The sequence below is a fragment of the Dendrobium catenatum genome, unplaced genomic scaffold (assembly GCF_001605985.2).
Source record: "Dendrobium catenatum unplaced genomic scaffold, ASM160598v2 fragScaff_scaffold_621, whole genome shotgun sequence".
NCBI classification, from domain to species: domain Eukaryota; kingdom Viridiplantae; phylum Streptophyta; class Magnoliopsida; order Asparagales; family Orchidaceae; genus Dendrobium; species Dendrobium catenatum.
The window spans coordinates 25916914-25943473 of record NW_021319083.1 but is presented as its reverse complement, the minus strand read 5'-3'; the positions used below and the strand labels follow the sequence as shown (position 1 = coordinate 25943473).

General features: G+C 37.8%; 1 protein-coding gene across 4 annotated transcripts in view; it reads left to right on the top strand.

The window, feature by feature from the left end:
- Positions 1–22596, top strand: part of LOC110113466 (beta-galactosidase 9) — a 178780-nt gene extending 156184 nt beyond the window's left edge. For all 4 annotated transcript variants that reach the window (XM_028695278.1, XM_028695277.1, XM_028695280.1 and 1 more), the window contains 6 exons: positions 13934–14031; positions 15218–15328; positions 20892–21002; positions 21327–21535; positions 21728–22076; positions 22164–22596. In XM_028695278.1, coding sequence (XP_028551111.1) covers positions 13934–14031; positions 15218–15328; positions 20892–21002; positions 21327–21535; positions 21728–22076; positions 22164–22307 — 1022 coding nt within the window. In that variant the 3' untranslated portion in view covers positions 22308–22596. The remainder of the gene's footprint in view (positions 1–13933; positions 14032–15217; positions 15329–20891; positions 21003–21326; positions 21536–21727; positions 22077–22163) is intronic.
- The last annotated feature ends 3964 nt before the right edge of the window (positions 22597–26560 follow it).

Genomic DNA, 26560 nt, shown 5'->3' with positions numbered 1-26560 from the left:
CCAATTTCCAAATCCAATTTCTATCAGTATCCAATCTATTGCTGCTACTATATGCCAGATAACACGTATATTCTACGTATCTGATTGACGACTAGCCTTAATCAAAAGTTCTCTCTCGTGATCGGGAGGGGTAATTAACTATAGGGGCTTGCGCCTATAGGAAACCAGAACTCAGATCATAAAGTCCTCACAAAATGAGGGCGAAATCTCTGGGTAGTGTCTTATCTACAAACCCATCTGCCTTCCAAAATTTACCTCGGAACTTAGCTCGTTAAAACTCCCTCGCCGAATAAGAAAAGCGAGTGGAGGCCGAGGCCGAATTTTCGGAGCCCACAAGTACCATGCCACTTCTCAATTGCACTTTGGCCACCTCATCTGATTCAGACTTATTTAATGAAGCAATCTCCTCAGAGTCAGCCATTGTCGCGTCTGGGGATTCATCTGTAGACTCGGAATCGTCTCCCAATTTCACCTGCTTCATTTGTGATGCTACGCTTGGGTTTGAATCTTCATCATCTGGAAAACATAGATTTTCTTCTGAACTATATTCCATTGATGACACCATTAGACAGGATTCCGGGGCCGCTTCTTCAGCGTATTTCTCCCTATCTGCTATTTTTGATGTCGCTGAGATGATATGGCATATCTCCGTAAGAAGGGATTCATCCTCAGCTTCTTCCTTTTCATCTATTTTAAGCTCTTTTCATGAAATCACCGAGCTTAATAGGCTTCCTGGCAGTTTGGTAATATTCACCTAATTATCAATGGCCTTCTGAGTTGCAATCTTCTTTGCATCAGGCTTCTTTAATTTTGTTTTTTTCTTAGAGGACTTTGGCTTTGCTTTGCCAGATTTGGATGAGCTAGCTTGGCCAGGTGGCTGTTTAGAGGTCGATACTTGTGACACAGGCAACCACTTTAGATTCAGTACTAGCTTAGTAGGAGACTTCAACTTGACACCCGGAACTCCTTCTAGCTGTTTCAACATTTTAGTTGTCTTCTTGGATACCACATTCTCCCATTGTTCCTCTTTGACAGATTCTCTTGTTGTTCCTTTAGGCGGGAGTACGAAAGAGGACGTGACTACCCGGGTGGATTCCTTTCTAGGACGAACTAACACATTATCTGATAATGTTAATTCTCCCCTCTTGTACATCTTTTCCAACCAATCTTTGAAGACATAACAATCTTCAATTGGGTGGCTAACTACCCGATGATTTGGGCAGTAATTCGGGTCGTCGTTGTACTTGGACTCTTCAGGTCTTTTGCATTATGGCAACTCCAGACCGTTCTTGAGTGCTTGACGGAATAGTTTAGCGACACTCTCCTTCTTGAACGAATACTCTTTATTCATTTTCTCCTTGAGGGAAGAACGTTCTATCACCAGTTCCCGTCGGTTGCCTCTGGCGCTCTCCTTCACCGGGAAAGACTCGAGGTTTATCATTTCCTCCAAGAACCAGCTTTGGTTGAGGAATTGGATTGTAAACTTGTTTTGGTTTTTTATTCATATTACACTAGCTGCTTCCCTTTATTCACATTATATACTACCCGTTTACCTTTATCAGGTCTAGGAGGGAATGTGGAGTAAACTTCATTCCTCCTGGCGTCAGGAGCTTTAACCTTTTTGGGTCTGTCAGGGAGGCTTTCAGATATTGATAAGTTTAACTTCTCAAACTTTGTCACCCTGTCTAACAGATCTTGGAAGGTAGTGATTAAAGTCAAGCATAAGAAAGGTTGCATTTTGTCATCAATGTTCCCCATCAACAGTTGGACTGCATGTTTTTCTTCTAATTGCTGCTCGCACTTTATGTTGAGATTGCGCCAGCGTGTTATATACTTCGTCACTGATTCATCCTTTATCCTCTTATCAAGGGTGAGATCAGCGATAGTAGTCTTCTCTGTTGCACTTGCAAACCTTTTCACAAGCAAGGCTTCCAACTCTGCGAAGGTCTTCAGAGAATCATTTGGCAGTTCGGCATACCATTCAAAAGAAGTTCCACTCAAGCTGCTCACGAATTGCCGAAATAACAAAGCATCATTACTTCCTATATTCCCACAGGTAGCTTTGAATTGTGCCAGGTGCTGTCTGTGATTTTTATTACCATCGAAGATATTGAACTTCGACACAGAATATCATTTTGGGTACGGCACCTGGTCGTACTCTGCTGGATACGAACGACATTTTTTTACCAACTTCTCTGCCTGTTCAGCAGCTATAATGGCCTTGATCTTTTCACTAATTAGGCCTTCCAATTGCGATGCAGCTACAGGTTCAGAGGCGCTCGTCACATTTTGGAGAGTACGCTGGCGGGTCGGATCATCATTCTTATCACCACCTTCAGGTACACCTTTCACTCCTGAGGCTTGAGGCGCTTGGAGATTTTGAGAATTAGCAGCTTGGTTAACGGGTAGAGCTAGTGCAGGACCCACAGAAGTGGTCTTCTGCATCATTTCCATCATGGCAGTAATTTGAGTCATCATCTTAGTCATTTTATCATTTATCTGAGAGATTTCCCTATCTTTCTTTCGCATCTGTCGCCTCATCTGATTTCTCATTTCGGCAAGCGTGATGTTTTCACCACCGAGAGGATTTTCCCCAACTTCTTCCTCTTCTTCTCCTTCTTCTGAAGAGCTAACACTTCGGATGGCAATAGATCGAGCCCAATGACGACGACGATAAACACATGTACGGGGCTGTGATTGCTGATCATCTTCATCACCATCATCATCTTCCTCTTCAACATCGACGTGGCTGACCATGCAAACCATCTCGATCTCCATAGTATCTTCATTATCATATTCTTCTTAATCTTTTTTTTCTTGTACCTGAATTTTTAAGCGGCGTCGCCACTGAATTTCAGGTTCTTGGCTTGGAATGATTATTTCTTCGGTCCGTTGACTACGATCGAAGTGAACTTTCTCTTTGGTTGAAGTAGGAGAATGACGGGATCTCCTAGAAGACTCCAGGATGTCGACCGTCACTAAAATTGTCTTTATGGGCCTTCTTTTGCACCCATTTCTGACGAGTTCTGTTAGTAGAGACTCACCCATTTCTGTTAGATCTCCGGGAGACAGCTCCGGATGTCACACCCGATCTATCTCTTTCGTCAATCATCTTTTCTTTTCGAGGCTTCGGCCTCCATATTTGTTTGCCTTTCCACCGGGACCTTTCGGCGGTGGATCCCCGAACATATGATTCAGGTGCCACGCCCCGATATTCACTGTGTGGAGCTTGGCATTGGTAATTTCTTCGTTCGACTATTATGATAGATGAAAGCCTCTCCCTTGGAGGAGTTCTTCGGGCCTCAACAATCAATGGCCTCTGGAACTTTTTTTTCATTAGGCCCTTCTCTTTGACTGTCTTCAGTACTCGGTGTACCAGGGCAGACAGGCGTTCAGGCTCTCTTATCTTTTGAGGGGTTGGAGCTTCAGGTCGACGCTCCTAGAAAGATTTTTTATCTAAAGCTCACCAGAAGAGCTGTTTCTTTTTACCCACTTCAGGTTGGAGAATTTATTGAGTGGGAATATTGATCTCTGATTCTTTTGCTAGCAAGTTGAAGGGATGGACTGGTACAGGTAACTGGTAAGCACGTAGCTCTGCAGTTCTCTTCCTCCTTTGCCTTCTGTTGAGCCTTCCTCCAGATGAGGAAGCTTCAGCATCATACCTCCCAGATGCAACAGTCTCTCTAGGCAGGTTAGTGGTGTTTGTAGTCATCACAGAAATTTTTCTTCCGTCAACAACCCTTTTTACAGTAAGGGTCTCAAATTGGGTTAATCTTTCAAACACAGAAATTCTTCCTTGAGCAATATTTCTGGTAGCAGTCTTTGCAGAATTGGACCTTCCAGAAAATTCTTTAGAATTTACACCGTACACAGGGATGGCTATAGCCTTTGCAGTAGCTGCTGAGAATTCGGGCCCACCAAAGTGGATGGTGGCTCCAGTGTTTCCAGTCTCTATAATAGCATTAGCTAACTGAATCCTGGCTCCTCCTCCCAGTTGGACGGTCATCGGTGTGCCCTGCATTTTCATTCTGCACAAATGAAAGGCAGGGGTTAGTGATCAAAATTGATACATCACCCCACACTTTCATGCTGCAGAAATTACGCAGAACAAATAATAGAAGCAGAGAAATTAACGTGAAATTAAAACCATGCTTATCGAATTTCCAATAAATCTTATTTAAAAGATTTATTTTCAGGAAATTTAAAATTTGATTTGCTTACTACTATAGTCTTTTAGTGACTAGCCAGAGATGGATGGAGAAACCATTCCCCAGCGGAGTCGCCAGAAATCTATGGCTCCAAAAATTCTCCGCTCGTTTTTCTTTTTATTCAGCGAGGGAGTTTTAACTAATAAGTTTCGAGGTAAATTTTGGAAGGCAGATGGGTTTGTAGATAAGACACTACCGAGAGATTTTGCCCTCATTTTGTGAGGACTTTATGATCTTAGTTCGTGTTTCCTATATGCGCAAGCCCCTATAGTTAATTACCCCTCCTGATAACCGAGAGATAACTTTCGATTAAGGCTAGTCGTCAATCAGATACGTAGAAATACGTGTTATCTGGCATATAATAGTAGCATGGGTTTGGATTATTTGATATTTAAATAAAAATTGTACCATCTTGTACTTAAAGCGGATGGTGGGGGAATGGATGATGGACCCGATCAAGATCCCATGGTTTCGTCGTCCCGGGCCATCATGGTCCCTAGTCTACCTAGTCAGAGGAGGTAGTCGACCCAACCTGACAGAAGGATCCTTGTAGGCAGCCATGGGTTGCTTCGTCCAAGGGGACCTTATAGACCTTGGTTGAATGTTTGTCTAAGGGGACAAATTTGAATCCACCTTAGCTGACAGAGGGCTTTGTGCCCTATCGATCATATCCTATTGATTCATATCTCAAGAATTTTATGCCACTAAGAAGCATATTAGCTCTGGCCATAACCGGTATTTCGTGGTACCATTTGGCGGCAAAATCACTCGGTTCAGAGGGCCCTGGGTCATCATAACCGTTTATCCTGTAGTGTCATTTGGTGGCAGACCGCCGGTTAGAGGTCATGTACCACGTCCTTATTGGCAGGAGATTGTTTGAGAATGAATCCTAGTGATATTTTTGACTAGGCATTTGGATCTTTGTGCTGAATATTGCATTTGCATTAATTAAAATAAAAGAAGTACATTGCAAGTATGGAAAAATTAGCTGCCTTCCCTAGGCAAAAAACAAAAGTGGGAAGGTCTAAGACTGTAAAGACAACCATACAAGTATGACACAACAAAAGGAAAGCAAAAAAAGTTAGGAGAAGAAGCCCCTTTGATTCACAAGGAGGCCCATCCCTATTGCATGCCTTAGTAGGTCCAGTAGTGCACAGAGAACAACTCCAGAGGGGGGAGATACCTGAGAAGGGGGTCAACCTGCCCAAGGGCAGAAGGATATCCCATTGCTCCGACAGCCGTTTGTGCACCACTATCCCCCTATGACATGTATACAGGTTGGGTCTCATTGTTCCTCAAAGGGGACAAAGTCCCTGCCAGTGTCATCTTGCAAGTTCGTCCTCCTTTTCTTGGGCAGGGTGGTAATCGACCCAAGCTGGAGCAGTTGCTTCTCCATGAACGACTTGGGGGTCTTATGATGTCGCTTTGAGAGATTGATCGTCGACGGAGAGGCATCCTGAGCCGGTTTAGAGGCATTAAAAGTTACCTTTTGATTCTTGGAGAGAGAGTTGCTCGGGTTGACAATTCTGTTGGAGATCTCCTCCATTTGCTATTGGATTTCCTTGGTAGCTCGGGAGAGAGAGCCCTGGTCGGTTTCTTTGCTCGGTTCAGTAGTTGGGAGCACAGAAGAGCCCTTCTTCTTGCCTTTCCTCTTACGAGTGACCAGATTCCACTCTCCAAAGGAGTCCTCCTCTTGCTTTTCACGGTCAAGGGGACCATCCCTAGCAGGTTGTTCCGATCCAGGGGGGTGGCCGCTCACGGGTAGGTCCCTTGGTTGGACTTTGTTGGGGTGTTGGGCTCGAGCACTAGTGGGGGTCGCCCCTCCATTAATCTTCGACGAGCACTTTTCGGTGGCATGACCGATGTGCCCACAATCGAAGCAAAAGTTGGTAAGCCCTTCATATTCAACCGGAGGCATTTGGCTTTTTGTGAGCAGAAGTAGATTTTGAATTTGTCCACCTCGGCAAACTGTTGCGGAGGGTGGATGGGTTTTGCTTTGAGTGATTGATGGATTTATTTCAGATTTAAATATCTTGGAGTTTGGGATTTGTGGAGTTTTGGGTGGAGCTTGGAGGGCATTTTTGGAGTTTTGGGATTTGAATGGACCCCTCCGGTTGAGATAAACATTCAATACGGTCATCATCGGGGTGTTTGGGTCATTTCCATTTTCTTGATTTCATCTTGTCGACTCTGTCTGGCTGTCGAATTTTGGAGTTTTGGGATTTGAATGGACCCCTCCGGTTGAGGATCGGGTTTTGTAAGCTTTATGCCTTTGTTTGTGAATTTTCTTGATTGTAGGCCTTGAACGCCTTTATGAATGTATTGAAACAAATACATCGATCCCCACAACCATGTATTCGTTTGAAAGTCTGAACCCTATCGACTCCTATAGATCCGTATAGAATGATCAGGTTCGAACTTGAATTCACTTATTGACCCGCGCAGCATCCCCAGGAGTCACGTGTGTACCAATAATACGCTCGTCGGGGCCCATGTGGGTTGAGATTGCATTTTTCCCCTTTGGTGTACCTATGTGTATACAATTTATAGTGCACGTGCAGAGGTATTTTGAAATAGTTGTAGTTGTGCATGCAGCTATCATTTGAATGCATACAACTTTTCGTTTGAGAACTTATACAAGCCTTCTGTCCGCTAGTGCGAGTGTTGTGGATCCGGTGGCGTGGCGTTGTAGTTGTGGACGCACTCTGTCTGCTTTCATAAGTGTTGCAGATCCGGTGGCGTGGCGTTGTGATGTTGACTTCCCCTTTCTCATTCACCGGGGAGAGGTCTCCTAATCTTTAAAGTTTGTTGCTTTGTAGATTGTCCTGAGACATTTCATCGCCTTGTTTTTAGCTCCCCCTTTTTCTCATTCACTAGGGAAGAGCTCTTCTGGACTTTGAAGTCCGCTGCTTTTCCTTGAAAAGATCTCCTTTCAAGATCCTTAATGTAGCAGACTTGTTGTCTCTGATATTTGTAGATGCGAATATTGTTTTCTTCCTGAGTATATGATCAAGAAGAAATTTTGGAATAGATCATCACTGTCGTAGATGATATCCGTACTTGTGTCCACAATGGTTCATTGTACTTACAATACACCTACTATTGTTATCCATAAGTAGCTCGTGCTCATTTGTAGGGACCCATTGCATCCACTACGACCTCTTGGAAATATCCGTAGGAGTATCGTCATCTCAATCAACAGGCATTGTAGAGATAGTCGTAGGAGATTCCAACAGTACATGTTGGAGGGACACCCGCGCATTCTGCAGCCATTCGTTATTCTCGCAGGTACGATGCTCCCGATCTCATAGGGACTGTTGTAAAAGTCCACTACATTCTTTGTTTATACACCTTGGGGTTGTAGTGTGCCTGCTTGTACCTTGATTTGTCGTATGTCTTGTAGGAGAGCGGGCACACATTTTCAATCAAATGATATTGATTGTGCAAAGATTGTATTTGCTTTAGATTCTTCGAATACACCTTTATTGCTAACCCATTACATCTTGGATTCTTTTGTCATTTGTAGATGAGCCGCGTGGAATACGACAAGTCCTTTATCGTCCAAATTTAATTCAAGTCCTGATGTTCAGGTAGAGTTTGGATTTGCAAGTCTTGGCACAAATCCTTGCATATTTGTTTTATCTTGAGTCCAAGTCCGAGTTTCAATGTACAAGTTCAAATCTTTGTTTGAAGTCTTGTTCATCTCATTTGATATCCAAATCAAATGCAAGACTGAGTCCCTTGTTATTATTAAAAGTTCAGGTTCTTCATTGTTCATGTTGAGCTTGGATCCAGTTTGAGTTCAGAGTATAAGTTTAAGTGACTTTGGTTCAGGATCTTCTGAAGTCCTTGCAAGTTCAATTTTGTGTTCAAATTGATTTGTATTTGGGTTCCAATTCTTTTATTTGAATTTGACCTTTAATTAATCATTTTGAGCTTTGTTCAATAGTCTAGGTTCAACTCTACAAGTCCATTGTTCTTGTTCATTTGTTTCTGAATGCTTGTTCTTTTTTAGTTCAAACAGGTCCGAGTGTGATCGTACATTCACCTGAAATTTCGGCAGCCTCCCGGCATCTCCCCCGTTTAGGGGAAAACTACGAGAAACTGGGCCTTCCCACCACTCGCAATAAAGGCGTGTATGGTAGGTGTCCTCGGACGAGGAAATCGCGGCCGTGCTCTTTCCTCCCACCAAGCGTAATAAAGGCGTGTATGGGGTCTTCTGTACCTGTTTAAAAAAGCACAGTTTGCTTTCCCCTCGCTCGATGGTACTTATGAGTGACCCCACCTAGTCGTAGATGCCGCACGGGGGTCCCATCCCACGACATGAAATAATGGCGTATAGGCGGTTTTCCGGTGCGCCACAAACACCGAGGTAGAGTTTAGGCGATTGCTCGCCTCGTCGTAGGCGTCGGACTTGGGTCCCATTCCACAACGCGCAATAAAGTCGTGTTTAAGCGGTTTTCCAGTCCGATGCAAACAACGAGGGCGGGAATTTGAGTTTAGAAAAATTTGTACCTTGGTGGGCTTTGACGGTGTTGTCTCGAGGATCGAGGGAGAGAAGACGCCTACCATGTCGTAGGTGTCGGACCGGATTCCCATCCCACCACGCGCAATAAAGGCGTGTATAGGCGGTTTACCGGCCCGACACGAATGTCGAGGACGGAAGTCTGAGTTTAGATTATACCTTCGGGACCGACAGACTAGCGGTGGAGGCTCGTGGACTGAGGCGGGAGTATCTCTTTTTTTTTTTAAATAATAATAATAAAGATTGATATTAATACTAATAGTATTATCATATTATTATTATATTATTATTATTAAATATCATTATGCTCAATAACGATAATAATAATATTATTATAATTGTAATATAATACTAGTAGTTGTATTAATATTAATATTAGTTAATATTAATATTAACTAAGATAGGGATTAACCTCTCTGATTGGCTAGGAGCAGGAGTCGGGTAAGGGGCTCGTCGCTCAAGGAGCAAAGTCGGACCAGCCACGAAGGAGACGAAGAAGCCTCGGAAGGAAGAAAGCGGCAGCGAGAGAGGGAAGGAAGAGTGGGATCGTTCGATCGGAGAGCGGAGAACCAGCGAGAGCGGAGGGGATCGTGGAAGAGGCTGAAAGCCTCATCGCTTTGGGCTTTTAACGACTCGACCGAGTCGTATGAGCAATCGTGGGGAGAAACGACGCGAGGCATGGCCTCGACGTGCGAAGAGCGGCACTGGATCGTGCGACGTGGGATGCCAAAGCAGGTGAGGGATTTGATTTTTTTTTTTGTTTCAGAACAATGGTCAACAGCCGCAAATGCCGAAAACAGGACTTTAGGGGGATTACGCGCCCTTCCACTAGCACCGCGGAGAATTCCCTCCCACGCGCCTGAGTGGTCGTTCGCAGCGCCGCGCTGCAAGCACCAAGAATGGGTTTTTTAAGTTTATGAGGTTATACTTTGTCGAGGGAACGTCAGTGGAGTCGGCATATAGATCGAGGCAATGGAAGAATTTTTCTTTTTCTTATATTAATTATAATTAATCTTTAGTTAATTATAACTAATTATATTTAATAATAATTTTTTATGATTAAAATTAATAATTAATTATAATTAATCATACTAAATATAATTATTAATAATAAATTATAATTAAAATAATTAATTATAATAAAAATTAATTAATTATAGTTAATTAATAGTAATAATAATTAATTATAATAAAAAGGATTAATTACAATTAATTTTATTTAATTATATTATATTATTATTAATATTAATTAAATATGATTAAACTAATTAATTATAGTTATTATTATTTCATCAGAATTAGCTATTAATAATAATAATTAAATATAATTAAAATAAATAATTTTAATTAATTAGAAAAAGGATTTAGGCACATGATTTTTGCTGACTTAAGTAGGATTAAAGTCGGATTAGAGTGGGATTTATGCATGATTTAGGCACTCTTAAATCTCACACCATAGTTAAATCTTTTATTTCTATCTTTTTTGCCATAATTGTAATGCGGAGAATTTACGGGATTTGGCCAAAGCAACATTGAAAAAGGAGAAAGTTACCTTCATTGTGAAGGAGCGCTCGTTGTTGCTTCCGATTAAAATGTCAGAACCTGCAATCCGATAGGAAAGGGACGCCGTCGAAGGAGGTTAGGGCATTGGTCCTCTCTCTCTCTCTTTATCAGGCAAGGGCTGAAATCATGAGGCTCTATGTGAGTATCAGCACAATGGCTATAGGTTAGATGGATTTGCGGCATGAAGAGGGATCAGGCAAGACAAAGATAGGGAAAGCGGGCTCCTAGGTCTCGGCTCGATGGAGGCTTTGACGGGATCGGGTATAGGTTTTAGCTAGTGTTGGGTCAACGTCGATCTGGAGGAAGAGGCATATGGGTTTTGGTTTCTGGCTGATGGAGTTCGGACACAGTGAAGGCGACAAAAAAATGCAAAGGTAAGTTCGGTCGTGTGTGGAGAAGAGGTGAATGAATGAGAGCTTTGCTTCCATTTTAAAGGTGCGGAGGGTTGCGATCGAGGTGAGCATAGGACAGCTGCAACGGCGCCGAATCGCAGGCCTGGACACTATAACAAGCAGTGGGGATATGACTGTAGCAAGACCTCGGTATGGGCTTTGGCAAAGTGCACGTATGGATATTATTTTTTTTTATTTGGTTTTTTTTTAGACCTTATGCAGAGATTAACAAAGTCTTAGTAGAACTGCTGTAGGTGTGATTATATATAAGAGTTTGAAGGATAATATTATAAAAATTAGTAGAATTTGATATAGAATTATAGTTTTAAAGATTGTTATTGATACTTAGATTATTAATATTATAAGTGCTTATGTTCCTCAACTAAATTTAGATGTGTTTAAAATTAAAATTTTGATAATAACTTGGAAGAATAAATATAAAAGGTACTTCTTGAAGAAAGAGTTTTTGTTGGAGGAGATTTAAATGGACATGTTGGTAGAGAGAGATGATTTTAAAAGCATTCATGATGCTTATGAATTTGAAGCGACTAATGAAGGTGGTAAAATCATATTAAATTTATTTTATCTTTTGATTTTATAATTGCTAATATATTATTTAAGAAAAGTGATGACCATCTCATCACATATAAGAATGGATATAGTAAAATTTAGATTGATTATTTTCTTATTAAAAAAATATATTATTTAGATTGTAAAGATTGTAAGGTTATTCTGAGTGAAAGTTTATTTATCCTACATCATTTATTATTTTTGATTTTAAGATGGGGCATTAAAAAAATATTAATAAAAATATTTTTGAAACTAAGATTCTAGATCTTAATATTTTGTTTGTGCATGAGGAAGCTAAGGTTATGTGAGAAAAAATAGCGAGTGTTATTAAGAATGTTATAAAAGATATGATTGAAATATCTATGAGAATAACTCCTAATAGTAAAAATTATTATTGTTGAAGTCAAAATGTGCAAGAAAAGATAAAAAATAAGATAATTTGTCATAACAATTCTTTTAGATGTATATATTCTCAAAATTGAGAAAGATATAAAGAAGCTCGTAAGGAGTCTAAGAAAACAATATGCAATGCAATGATTTTAGCCTTTAATAATTTATTTATATATAATAGATAAATATTGAGGGTGAAAGATATGTGTATAAGTTAACCAAACAGAGAAATAGGAGTAGTATGGATTTAGTTTAAGTGTATTAAGGATGAAGATCAAAAAATGCTTTTATTAGAAAATCATATTCAACTAAGGTGGATGAGATATTTTGCTAAACTTTTCAATGAAAATTGTGAGAATACGATCGGCTTTAGTGGCCTTATCACCTTAAATGAAAATAAATATTTTTGTTTTTATCGACGTATTTGTAAAACCAAAGTTAGAGAGGCTTTAAAGAAAATAAAGTGGAAAAGCAGTTGGACCTGATGATATTCCAATAGAGATGTGAAAATGCTGAGATGAAGGAATTTCTTAGCTTACTAAACTTTTTTATATTATTTTTAAGACTAAAAAGATGCCAAATGAGTGGAGAATGAATGTGTTGATTCATATTTTTAAGAATAAAAGTGGTGCACAAGATTTTGCGAATTATTGAGGAATTAAGTTAATGTGTCATATTTTAAAACTATGTGAGAGAGTTATGAAGCATAGGTTGTGGCATGATACTAATGTTTTTTAAAATCAAATTTGAATTCATGCCAGGTTGGTCTACTATGGAAGCTATATATTTATTGAGAGGTTTGATGGAGAAGTATAGAAAGAATAAGGAGGATCTACATATAATATTTATTGATTTTGAGAAAGCATATGATAAAGGTCCAAGAGAAGTGTTATGGAGAGTTCTAGAAAAGAAATGGGTTAATAATGCTTATATTCGAGTCATTAAGAATATGGATGTAGGAGTTGTTACTTGTTTTTAAACACAAGGTGGTTTGACTAAGTATTTCAATTCCTATTTCAATTTGATTACATCAACGATCAGCTTGAAGCCCATATCTTTTTGCTTTAGTCATGGATGTTCTCACTAGACATTTGCAAGAGGATGTGCCATAGTGTATGCTTTTTGTTGATGATATTCTTCTTGTTGATAAGACTAGAAAGAAAGTTGAAGGTAAACTGGAATTTTGGAAGCCAACCTTTGAGTCTAAAGGCTTGTGTTTGAGTGATCTGAAATTGAATATTTTGAGTGTAATTTTAGTAATAATGGATCTTGTGGGGTGGGGGTTGTGACTTTGGGATCAAGTCATGAATAAGAGTACAAATTTTTTATATCTCGGGTCTATTGTTCAGAGTGATGGTGAAATAGATGGGGAATATTATTAGTAGAATTCAAGTTGGATTGTTGAAGTGGAGGAATGCATCAAGCTTGTTGTGTGATAGAAGAGTCCCCCTTAAACTTAAGGGAACATTTTATAAGATGGTGGTGAGCCCTACAATGCTTTATGGTGCAGAATGTTGGCAATTAAAAGAGAAGCATAATATTAAGTTAAGTGTTGCAAAGATGAGGATGCTCAAGCGGATGAATTGCTTTACTCTTAGAGATAGGATAAGAAATGAGCATATACGTGAAAATGTTGGAGTAGCTCAAGTGGAAGATAAGATTAGAGAGATTCGCCTTAGATGGTTTGGTCACATAAAATGGCAGCCTTCTGATGACCTAGTTAGGAAAGTAGGTATTTTAAATTTGACTTATGTTAAGAAAGTTATAGGTAGACCTAAAAATTCTTGGTTAGGAATATTAGGAATGACCTTTCTTGATTAGATTTAGATGATAATTTGATTCTTAGTATGACACAATGGAGAAAAGGATTCATATAGCTGACCTATTATAGTGAGATAAAGGCTTGATGTTATTGTTGTTGTAATGGCCATATTTATGATTAGAAGTATTTATTTATTCCACTTTTGTGGGACTTTTTAGTAATTTTGATATGAAGTTGGAAGCAAAAGAATCTCTTATATCACAATTCTAATCAAATCTGGTTTACCACTTCCGTCCCTACCAGAAAATCAGCCGTATTTTTATTTCTTTCATTTTCATCTCTAGCCTTTTGTTACAGGCTGCTAAACATGCCTCCAAGTTGCAAGTTTTTCTATTGCAATGGTGCAGAGACTATATTTTGCTGTATATTTTGAGTTTCTTTCTTTGTTTCTTTTTTCTTTGTAACTTGTAGAACAACAAGGATTTAGCTTTCCATGCATTAATGACTTTGGTTGGAAATGAAGGTGGTACATATGGGAACTGGGTTAAGCTGGAGCAAACCCTTCAACTGGTCCAGGGATGCAATGAATTGGCATTATTGTCTGAGGCTATCGGCTTGAAGGTAAGGTGACATGATTTAAAAAGCTTCTAATTTTTGTTGACCCGAGTGTGAGCTGGTATATTTGCAACGCGATCTGTATTCAGGCTGCCTGTTGTTCTCTTGCTGAATTGCATTTTCTTAGTTCATACACCTTTAAACGATGGTAATTTATTGCAACTGGTAGTAGCAAAACTAAAATATTCTAGAGAGAAGAGTTAGAGCTTTAATGAAATTTAAAATATATTTCCGTAGGAAGATATTCTTGTAATTTCATGTCAGGTAATATAATATAAATTTCCTTTCCAGTTGGATTTGTGCTATCTGAACCATTTTAAATGCTGAATAACAGGAAAAGAAGAGTAAACGGTCTGTTTATTCCTCTATGCCACCCTTTTTCATCTCTATATATTGCAATTAAGCTAATGTCGAGCAACTTTTAATAGAGATCAACTTGGTTGATCTCTGGACAAAATGGCCCAAAATAGTTATTTTTTATTTTTATAATCATATTTTCTACATCATTTTGAGATTGGAGTAATATGCAAATCAATTTTTGTTAACTCTGGATTGGGAGCCCCATGCATTGTTTGCACTCTTTGATGATTGCGATTGGTTGGAATTTTTAATTTTCTACATTTGTTTGGCAAGATAAAAATATTTTATCTCGTAGAACCCTATTCATATTGCCCTCCTACTGTATGGGCATTATTTTAAAATTGATTTTTCCAGGTATATTTTATTTATTTTATTTACTTTCATTCTTTCATAAAAATTTTTCTATTCTATGCCATTTTGTTTGTTAGTAATTTGTTAGAAGTTCATTAGTAATTATTAATATTTTTTTAGTACTTTATTGGTAATTGTTTGCATGTTTTTATTTTTTATCATCTATAATTTTTAGAATTCTTAGTCATTTAACATAGTTTATGGCTTGGACAAATTTGTATTATGGATCTGGAGACTCTTATTCCTTAAATATTTTGGGAATTTTATCATTTAATACTAGCATGAAGCTTATTTTTTAAGTAACTTTTTCCTTCTTGCATTTCTTTTCTCTTTCTCGTTCTCTTCTTTTTCTGTGATTGGTTCAATATTGGTTTGTGTTTAGTTAGATTAATTACAAGTTCTATTACCGATGCAGCAGGTTTCTGTTATAACTCTCTTTCTATAATTGTGACTTCAAATTTTTCTTTACTTTTAATTGCAGAACTATGGTGCTTTCATAGAAAAGGATGGAGCAGGATTCAGGGGTCCAATAAAGCTGACTGGGTTTAAAGATGGGGAAATTGACCTATCTAGTTTTCCCTGGACCTACCAGGTATGCCGTCTATAAGATTGAAATGTTTGTTGGAACCATGAAACAGTAGTTATATCTGTCTCTTTTATTTATTTATTTTTTTGTTTCAATAAATACTTAAGTTCTGGAAACCACCAGCATTCAACCTGCGGACTTCCTTGAACGGCATCATGGACTCAATGCTATCTTGCCTATGGCACGTGCTTTTTTGCACTTAATAACATATGAGCATGCTATTTCAAAAACGGCTTTATTAGAACTGAGGATAATGCTTCTCTAGTTGTAGAGAGGTGTTTTGATGTCTATTTATAATATAAAACTAGAGTTAGAAATAAATACTAGAGAGGTTATACCAATTAGGATAATATATTCTAGAATAATGATTAAATTTTTTATAGTTATTAAGTTCCAATATGTTAACCCCTATGATAACTCTAACACCTCAAAGCACCCCTTTAATAGTACATGGAGTGTTACTAACATAAACATCTCATCTTTTGATCAAACAATACTTTTGATCATTTGAAAACCTTTATAAAACATCTAATAGTCCTCATTCATCCCATCAAATAGAAGCAACTAATAACTTTAATTTTTACATGAGATACTTACAGAGCCACTACTCAAGAAAATCCATAGTAATATATCACTAGTTACATACCTCAAGTTTAGACTTCCCAAACAAAGATAAATACTAACATAATATAATATGCGGAATACTTAACAATTTAATCTGCTATGATCTTCTTCTTGCCTTTTCCTGTAAGAACATCTAATAAGAAAACATTGGTGAGCTATGAGACTCAGTAAACTTTACAAATTAATTAAAATTTAAAGTACATTATTGGGAATAATCAAGCATTGAAATCATTATAAATTCATAATTAACTTTAATCATTACTTTTTATGAATTCTATAATGAATATCAATTTTAATGTATAAAAAATTTGGCTACACTTTGTAAAATTATTCAATGGAGCCTAAGTAAACCTGTCATTATCGTCATTGAATTATAAATAATTAATATTAATTAATTTTAATTAAAAAATAATAATAATTAATCATAATTAATTAATATTAATCATATTTTATTAATATTAATCTTTATTAATTAAAATTAATTATGATTAATTACTTAAAATTAATCATAATTAATTGTAATAATTATAATTAAATTAATAATTATAGTTAATTAAAGTTAATTATAGTTAATTAAAATAATCTTTAATTAAAATTAATTAATTAGTATTATCCATAATTAATTATAATAATTATAATTAATTAGAATAATTATAACTAATATAATTAATATAAATTCTAATTCAAATTAATAAACATTAATTTTAATTAAAATCTTTTAACATCTCTTCCCTTCCTTTTTTCTATAGTTCGGCGGCAATACTGGATTTGACCGAAGATTGCGCGTGAAAGGGAGATAGTTACCTTCACACAGTGATCTCCCGTTGCTCCTTCCTATTAAAATGCCTTAAGTCCCAGTCCGACAGGAACGAGATGTCGTCGAGGGAGACAGTCGGGTAGAGGCTAGGGCAAGAGGATGTGAACTCCACTCTCTCTCTCTCTCTCTCTCTCTCTCTCTCTCTCTCTCTCTCTCTCTCTCTCTGGATCGACGGGTTGCGAACATGATAGGGGTGATGGCTTTCAGATGGAGGTAGGGGCTCGGCTTGTAGGAGGAGATCGGGTAGAAGGGTTTGGAAGATGGGGTTGGATGGAGATCGGAGGAGGGATGAGGGAGGTTTTGCGTGGAGGAGGCGAGTGAGAAGCAACAAAAGAATGCCTCGTTTGGGTCAGGTATTTAACAAAGGGGATGGGGCTACGGATCGTAGGATTTGAGCAAGATTTCCAGGAATGAGACAAGAATGGCGCCGTTTGCATGTTAGCGTGATTTCTTGCAGGTTTTGCGGTGTGAGCAGCCGACATTGTATAACAGGTGCGTGAAATTTTTTTTGTTGTCTTTTGGATAAGGCATAGAAGTCAACAAATGCCCCCCAACAAATGTGGTACGCGTCTAGAGCGAATCACATTTGTTGTAAGCTGTTTGACCCTATGGATCTATAGATATTTGTTCTAGATGTCACATAAAGGGTTTCATTTAGTGGATCTCCAAAAGTTCATTTGGATGTCACACTAAGATTTTCATTTAGTGGATCTCCAAGAATTTGCTTTGATGTCACACTAAGATTTTCATTTAGCGGATCTCCAAAAGTCCATCTCTTTGACTTCACGGATCTTTAGATGCACTTGTAATCTTAAGTATAAATGATATATTTGCTCTTGGTCAATTACAGATTCATGGGATAGTGATAGAGTACTTCATACTCAGATCCCTTGAGTGTTACTTTGTAGATCGATGCTAGCATATATCATTGCCTCATCTTGCTCTTCTTTCACTATCACCGTCACTTTTGTTCTTAGCATCTTTGTATCTGCTTGACATTTATCTATCATCTCATTGTATCTTGGCAAAATTTTAAATATTTATTTGGGGATCTTGGCATGCGGCACGATGTCGACCAAAATAAATATTTAAAATGCCCTCAGTCTATAGGGACATTTGTAGATGTTATTCAGGGTACTCTTTTCGTAGCTTTGGCTTGAGTCCTGAGATTTTAATTCTTCTGTCCTGTGCTTTGTGCTGCAGACATTGATGAAGGATTATTTGATTTATCAATAATGATTTGTCAGGAGATTTATGTTCCTTCGGCCCTATGCTTCATGCTTTGGCGGGCTTGATGAAGGAGTAGATGCCGGTAACCTAAACCTTTTAGTTTCGTATCAAGTTGATGGCTAAAAGTCATCGGTCTAGAGCTTTGTGCATAGCAGATTTGTTGATGATGGAATCCGCTTAGTTCAGCCTTAGGCTTTGTGTGAACTTTGGGATAATTTTCTTCGGTCCTTTGCTTTGTGCTTTAATGGACTTGTTGAAGAAAAATTCATTCGATCCTCGCTTTGTGCTTTACGGATTTGTTGAAGGATTTGCAGGTTCTGGATTCAGTTGATATTACCAAATATAGGTAGTATCTTGATCCTTAACCAGTTAAGGAGACTTTAATCTGAGTCACTTGAGTTCATCAGATCGAGTGAGCTAAGATTCGATTACTCTTCGTCCTCGGGTTGCTGAGATTGGGGTTCCTCTAGTACTGCCTTTCTTATGGCTTGTTGAGTAGATGGAGCCGCCAGCGATCCGGCCATATTTGGGCTTGTTGGATCTGACCTCTTACACCCATTCAGGCTTCAGACTTGAGCTATGGGAATTGTGCTCCCCAGTGCTGATTTTGCTAAAGTTGGTAGATTTGGAGTCATCCTTTGTGGTTGATGATTTTGAGCCTACGAACATTCAGTAGTTGCTCGAGATCCCTCCTTCCCACTGGAACTTAAATTCTCCAGTCATTTAGGAGAATTTGGTAGACTACAATCACTTGAACTTGTCGAGCCAAATTTGTCTTCGTGCTTCCTACAGTCCCTACTGATGGGTTGATGAAGTGGGGGTTCCGCTACTACGGCCTTTCTTATGGCATGTTGAGTAGATAGAGCTGCTAACTATCCGGTCATATTTGGGCGTGTTGGATCCGACCTTTTACACCCATTTGAACCTTAAGCTTCAGATTGTTGGAAGACTTTAAGCTTTTTTGGCTCGACTTATTAGAGTAGATAATCACAAAAGTCTCTTTCCTGACTTTTGAATATTGGTTTGTTAGAGAAGGTGGTGTCTCTAACTTTTGAAAGATCACCTGCATATACTTTGAAAAAGAAATCGTTGTATTATTCAGCATGATAGAACATTTGTATTGATAATTTTAAATATTTATTCGGGGATCTCGGCATGAAGCACGATGGCCACCTTTCTTAACATAAGTCAAATATAATACCTCTACTCTCCTAACCGGGTCATTAGAAGGCCGCCTTTTTATGTGACCAATCCATCTAAGGCGACTCCCTCTAATCTTATCTTCTACTGGAGCTACTCCAATCTTTTCACGTATACGCTCAATTTGTATCCTATCTCTAAGGGTAAAGCCACTCATCCACCTGAGCATCCTCATCTCTGCCACACTTAACTTAGTATTATGCTTCTCTTTTAATGGCCAACATTCAGCACCATAAAGCAGTGCAGGCCTCACTACCATCTTATAGAATTTTTCCTTAAGTTTGCGTGGTACTTTTCTATCACACAACAAGCCCAATGCATTTCCACTTCAACCATCCAACTTGAATTATGCTGATAATATCCCCATCTATTTCACCATCACTCTGAACAATAGATCCAAGATATCTAAAACATATACTCTTATTAATGACTTGATCGCCCAAAGTCACAATCCCCTCACTAGTTCTATTACTACTAAAATTACACTCCATATATTCCGTTTTAGATCTACTCAAGCGAAAACCTTTAGTCTCTAATGTTTACCTCCATAATTCAAGTTTACTTTCAACTCCCTCTCTTAGTGAGATTTTTGTCATGAGATCTTGCGCGCGTGTACGATTTTTAAGTCACCTTATCAACAAGAAGAATATCATCAGCAAAAAGCATACACCAAGGTACATCCTCTTGCATATATACTCTTTGTATATGATATTCTTATTGTTGATAAGATTATAAATGAGTTGAAGGAAACTGTTTTAGGAAAACTTGAATTATTTTGGTGAACCTTACAGTCTAAAGTTTTTCGTTTGAGTAGATCTAAAATTGAATACATGGAGTTTGATTTTTATAGTAATTGATCAAGTGGGGGTATTGTGACTTTGAGCAATCAACTCATTAAATTTAGTAAAAGTTTTAGATATATCATGTCTATTGTTCAAAATGATGTTGAAATATATGGGGATATTATTAATAGAATTCAAGTTGAATGGTTGAAGTAGAGGAATTCATTGGGCTTATTGTGTGATAGAAAATTATCCCTCAAACTTAAGAGAAAATTCTATAAGATGGTGATGAAACCTCCAAAGTTTTATGATAGATTGTTGGCCATTAAAAGAGAAGCATAAATGAAGTTGTGTTGCAGAGTTGAAGATGCTCAGGTGGATGAATGGCTTTATTCTTGCAGTCAGAATGCAAAACAAGTATTTATGTGAAATGGTTGGAGTAGCTCTGGTGGAAGATAAGATTAGCTAGGGAGTTGCCTTAGATGGTTTGGTCACAATAAACATCGGCCTTCCGATGACCCAATTAGCAGAGTAGATGTATTAGAATACTTTATTTTAAGAAATACATAGGCCTAAAAAGAATTTGTTAGAAAGTATTAGAAATGACCTTTTTTTTATTAGATTTATATGAGAATTTGATTCGTAGCATGAAACAATGGAGAAAGGAATTCATGTAGCCAACCTTACGTATTGGGATAAAGGCTTATTTTTATTGTTGTTGATGTTATGCATTTTATTTCCATACTAATCCTTGAAGTTGTTAAATCCTTAGAGCATACTTCATTAGTGTGCAATTTTTTATTTTATTTTTGGATTGTATTGCTGCATTTGGCTATAGTAATGGCTTTATTTGACATTGCTAGGGAATCATAGTTCATGAAAAATCACAGTTTTTACTGACATTTTTATACTGCAGGTAGGGTTGAAGGGAGAATTTGTGAAGATATTTGCTCCAGAAGAAGCAGAAAAGGTTGACTGGACTATTTTGCAGCCTGATAAGGTGAAAACACCCTTTACATGGTACAAGGTAAGCTGCAGATTGGATGTATCTATCCGGAGAATGTTGTATGGCATTAATATTCTTATTGAAGTTAGAGTTGGCAATACTTTTTGCTACATTTATTTGTTTTATATTAAAGTAAAGAAATAAAATATAGTTAACATGTGTGCCTTTTCAATGTTGTAAACAAAACAAAAGTAGAAAGAACTTTATTTATTTGGGAACTTGAATGTCTGTTCACTTGCCTAGTTATTCTTGATTTGACTAATATTACTATTACTTCGGCTTAACTCTAGAAAAATTAGTTGGCTTCTCCTGCAGTCCGCCACTGATACTTTCTACTTTATGCAGACTTACTTTGATATACCAGAAGGAAAAGTTACAATTGCTCTCGATCTAGGCAGCATGGGGAAGGGCCAAGCTTGGGTAAATGGCCACGGAATTGGACGATACTGGTCACTAGTTGCACCAAAATATGGATGCCCCGGAACTTGCAACTATCGTGGTGCTTACAATGAAAACAAATGCTTGACCAACTGTGGGAAACCAACGCAAACTTTGTAAGCATACTGTCATTCTTGAATTAAACATGCTACTATTTAGGTGTAAGTGCTTATCATTATGTTCATAATTCACTTATTTTATCCGTACTAGTTCTTTATAGCAGCTAACATATTTTGCAGTTGTGAATTCAAAGCTATGTATATCTATGGGATCCTAAATGATGAGTGATTGGTGGTTTTTTTCGTCAGATATCACATTCCAAGAGAGTGGTTACAAGCTTCCAGCAACTTGCTCGTCATATTTGAGGAAACAGGCGGGGATCCGCTAGAGATAAAATTAAAGAAGCATGCGACTGTAACAATCTGTTCACAAGTTTCAGAGACTCACTATCCACCCCTTTCTTCCTGGCATCATCCGGAGCGTTATACTGGAAATATCTCGTTTGATAAATCTCAACCAGAAATGCACTTGCACTGTGATGATGGGTACGCTATCTCTTCCATAACATTTGCTAGTTTTGGAACCCCTCATGGCAGCTGCCAATATTTCTCCAAGGGAAAATGCCATGCACAAAACTCATCATTTGTCATATCCGAGGTGGGTGTACTGCTGCAATGACTATTTATTCCTTGCCAGCTATTTATCATGTAATCATTTATTTAATTTACTCGGTTACTCCTCCAGGCCTGTTTGGGAAGAAACAGCTGCTACGTCACAGTTTCAATAAAAACTTTCAGCCCTGACCCATGTAGAGGAACTGTCAAGACGTTAGCAGTGCAAGCAGAGTGCTCTCCACCTTCAGATTATAGCTTGCGCTCGTCGTTCTGAGTCCTCTATGTAGGATATATGATATTTGAACAAGACATTTGTGGGTATATCATGCTGCACCAGGGGGAATAAAGAATGCCGCTTTTTGGTGCTCAATATGGTTGGTTCTCCGATTTGTCGTGTACACTGTACAATTTGTGTCAAATAACACGACACAGAATTTAACTGCATTCATATTTTAATCAGCTAGATTTGTGTCTCATGTGTTATGTTATTTTGAATGTTAATCAAACATGTGAATTAAACAGATCATTAATTGTTTGTTATGAGCATAACTATTTGATCTAAATGTTCCCGTAAATGACACATGACTTTCTTAGTAGGCAATTTACAAAGACTAGAACCTCATAATTTGAGATGAGTATAGAATAGGAAAAAGAAGAAAAAGATTCAGAGGGTTTAGGGAAAGACTAAGATAATAAGAAAACTGCTCATGTAGATTAATAACACTCCAAAAGATGTGTTTCTCACCTCTTCTTTATAGAAATATGAGCCGAAGATAAGGCTTCACATATATAGGTGCTTTATTAATATAACACATTGCAGGTTTCTTCATCTTCAGCTTAGCCTTATGTCTCATGACAACTTCCTTGAGCAATTCTATGAGAGGGACGAAGTGAGGCGAGCCTCTTTAGTGAACTGATAAATTGACAAGCTTAAATAACTGATCTTGTCAATGTGTGTATATACACCTACAATTCAGAGGCTACTAAGCGTGGAAGTCAAGTTATTATAGGTTATGATAATAACAAGTTGAGAACATATTGAGTTTAGGACATTACGACCCTTGACTTTTTAGGTCTTTTTCTCATCATAGATGACTTCAGATGTTGATTGTGACTTGTCGGTTTGGGTGAGGGTGAGTAGCCTTGGGGGACTGACCTGCACAAAGTATATAGACCTTGGACCGATTTGTGGGAGCTCCTTGCAACTCTTGTTGGGGATGATTTTTGACCTTGGTGAGTTCCTTAAATTGGCGAGTTATCGTAGTGGGCAACATAACTATCTTGGCTGAATTATAATCACTAATACCCTATTTGGATATGTATGAGTATGCATTAGTTTTTTTATTTACATCTCTTTGAAGGGAAAATTGCAAAAATGATAATTAAATTAATAATGAGCCTTTATTATTACAATCCAATAGTACAAAGAAAAGTAAATATGAGTCATTAACTTACTATTATTGTAGTCTAGGGTATAATGCAAATTTATGATGATGATTCTAGTGACATGTTATTCAATTCACCATCAATAAATTCCATCTTGAGAGGTTAGAGATCTTTACAATTGAGCATCTTGTGAACTTATGACTTATTTGAAAGAGTAGAGATGGATCTTATCAAGTTAGCGATGTCTAGCTTTAAGCAAGTGAGGTGTGCTACCATTGAGTACCCGCCTAGTTATGTGAGGTAGTTGAGGCGAGTTCTACAACGGTCTTTAGTGAGGCGTAGTTGGCTACCATTACTCTCCTGAAGGTGTTGAAAGTGGAGCTGGCGTGGCATCAGAGATTGCCACATTGGTAAATGTGGTATAGACCACAAGAAGATGTGGCTCCTTAAGTGTTGAATCTTATACGGCAAAGGAGAGTGCTCTCTCCTCAAGTTTTGGTGGCACCCCATTGCCATCTATGTTGGCCAGATGACCTCTAATTAGGCTCCAAATAGAGATAATTTCTTATCGAGGAGTTTAACTCCGCTATAGTTGTTGACGCCCTTACGATGGTGAGGCCTTCATAGTTGTAGGAGAAGGAAAATAGAAAAATTACTTGGAACCTTTGGAGAGAATTTGTCTGGTGGTTGAATATCATCATCAAACAGTGAATCCCGAGTATGCCTCTCTATAGGAAAGTCTTTGATTGCAATATCTATAATGACTTCTATGGTAAGGACTACATTCACTCCATAATTATATAAGATTTTTTAGTTGTCCTCCGCCTTGATGTGTGTTTTGTCTATGTACAAAGAATATGTTTAGTTGGTTCAACTTACCTGACTCTTTCGTGCTAGTCCTTAGGTGAGAACCGAATAACAAAGAAAAAGTGTGGTGAAAAAATAGACGATGAAGGGTTGGTGATGAGATGGAAAGAGGCATAACGGGCACCTCCCAAGAAAATGAGGGATGTGTGGGTTTCGAAAAATCATGCCCCGACCTCTCCTCTTTTTAAGAGGAGTTTTAATGGATTATGTTCTGGAATAAATTTTCAGGAGGTATATTAGGTTTGTAGATAAGACACTATGCAGAGATTTCACCCTCATTTTGGGAGGACTTTATATTTGAGTTTTTGTTTCCTATAAGTGCAAGCCTCTATAATTAATTACCCCTCCTGATAACAAGAGAGAACTTTCGATCAAGGCTAGTCATCAAATGAATACATCATACCCGTGGATACGTGATATTCGACATATAGTAGTAGCAACGGTTTAAGTTTCAAATTTGGATATTTAAAATTAGAAATTTTATCATCTTCTACTTAAAGTGGATGGTGGGGTGGATGGACGATGGACCAGATAATGATCCCATGGTTATGTCATCCCGGAATATCATGATCCTTAGTCTACTTAGTCAAAGGAGGTAATCAACCCAACCTAATAGAAGGATCCTTGTTAGTAGCTATGGGTTATGTCGTCTAAGGATACCATATAGACCTGGGGTGGATGTTTATTTAAGGGGATAAATTTGAATCTACCTTAACTAACATAGGGCTTTGTGCCCCATCGATCATACCCTATTAATTCATATCTCAAAAATTTAGTGCATTGGGGAGCTTACATGATTTGGTTATAACCATAATCTAGTAGTGCCATTTGGCGGCAAACCACCCAGTTCAGAGGCCCCCGATCATAACCATTTATTTGTGGTGTCATTTGGTGGAAAAATTGTTGGTTAGAGGACACGTGCCATGTCTCTGGTGGAAAGAGTCTGTTTGAGAATGAATCCTATTAATATTCATGACTAGACATTATGTATTAGTGAGATAAAGTGATATTTAGATTTGTTCGCCTCGGTAAATAATCATGGAGGGTGGATGGATTTTTCTTTGAGCATTTCATGGATGAATTTCAATTTTAAATATTTTGATTTTGGAATTTTTAGAGTTTTGTATCTTTTTGGGAATTGATGGTATTTTGAATTGTTTTAAATTAACTCCTCTTATTAAGATATATCTTTAACACGGCCATTATCGAGGTATTTACGAGAAATTGTATTTTATTGATTGAACCATATCGACTCTGTTTGCTTGCAAGCTGAGAATTGAGTTCATTATCGGGTGTATATTTTTATTAGTAAATTTTTCTTGTTATGGACCTTGAAAGCCTAATATGAACTATATAATCAAATAACTCGGTCGATGCCACGACCATATACTTGTTCATTGGTTTAATTCGTGTTAACACTCGTTCTATCAAGGAGGAGGATTTGACTTGAACTTATGTTTTTTATTTGACCCACGTAGTTTCCTCAGATGTCATGTGTTACCCATAATACGCTTGTCAGGTCTCGTGCTGGTATTTAGGGAGTATTTTTAATTATTATATATTTTACGTAATCGACTCCGTCTAATTACTAATAGAGGATAGGGTTCATAGTAGGCTTTGTGTCTTTATTTAATAAATTTTCTTTCTTATAAACCTTAAAGGCCCAATATAAATGTAATAAAATAAATATCCTTATTGACGTTGTGACCATATATTTATTTGATAGTTTGGGCCATGCTAACTCGTATCTCTTCACATAAAAGGATTGTGCTCGAACTTAAGTTCATTTATAGACCTACTTAGCATCCTCAGACATTATATGTGTACCCATAACATGCTCGTTAGGGCCCATGTGGGTGAATGATTAAATATTCATCTCTTTGGGTTATATTCACATACTTACATGCACACTTATGTTTTCATTCGTGTATTGATGTGCCTGCATGTGCACTTTTGTATTTGTGTGTATATGTGTTATAATACACATGTGGGGGCATTTTAAAATGTTCAATGTTGATAACCTATGTTGGCAATTGTCATTTGAATATGTGCAACACTATATTTAAGACCTCGTACATGACTTTTATCCGCTTGTAAGAATGTTACAAATTCGGTGGCATAGCATTGCAGCTTGTGGAACTTTATATATCATGAATTGACAATTGTAGTTTGGCACATTCATCATCTACATGTCACTATCTTCTTCAATGTTTAGCCTGCGGGGATATGCTTCAGCTTGTATATGAGCCGTGCAGTGCATCAGGGATCTCAAAT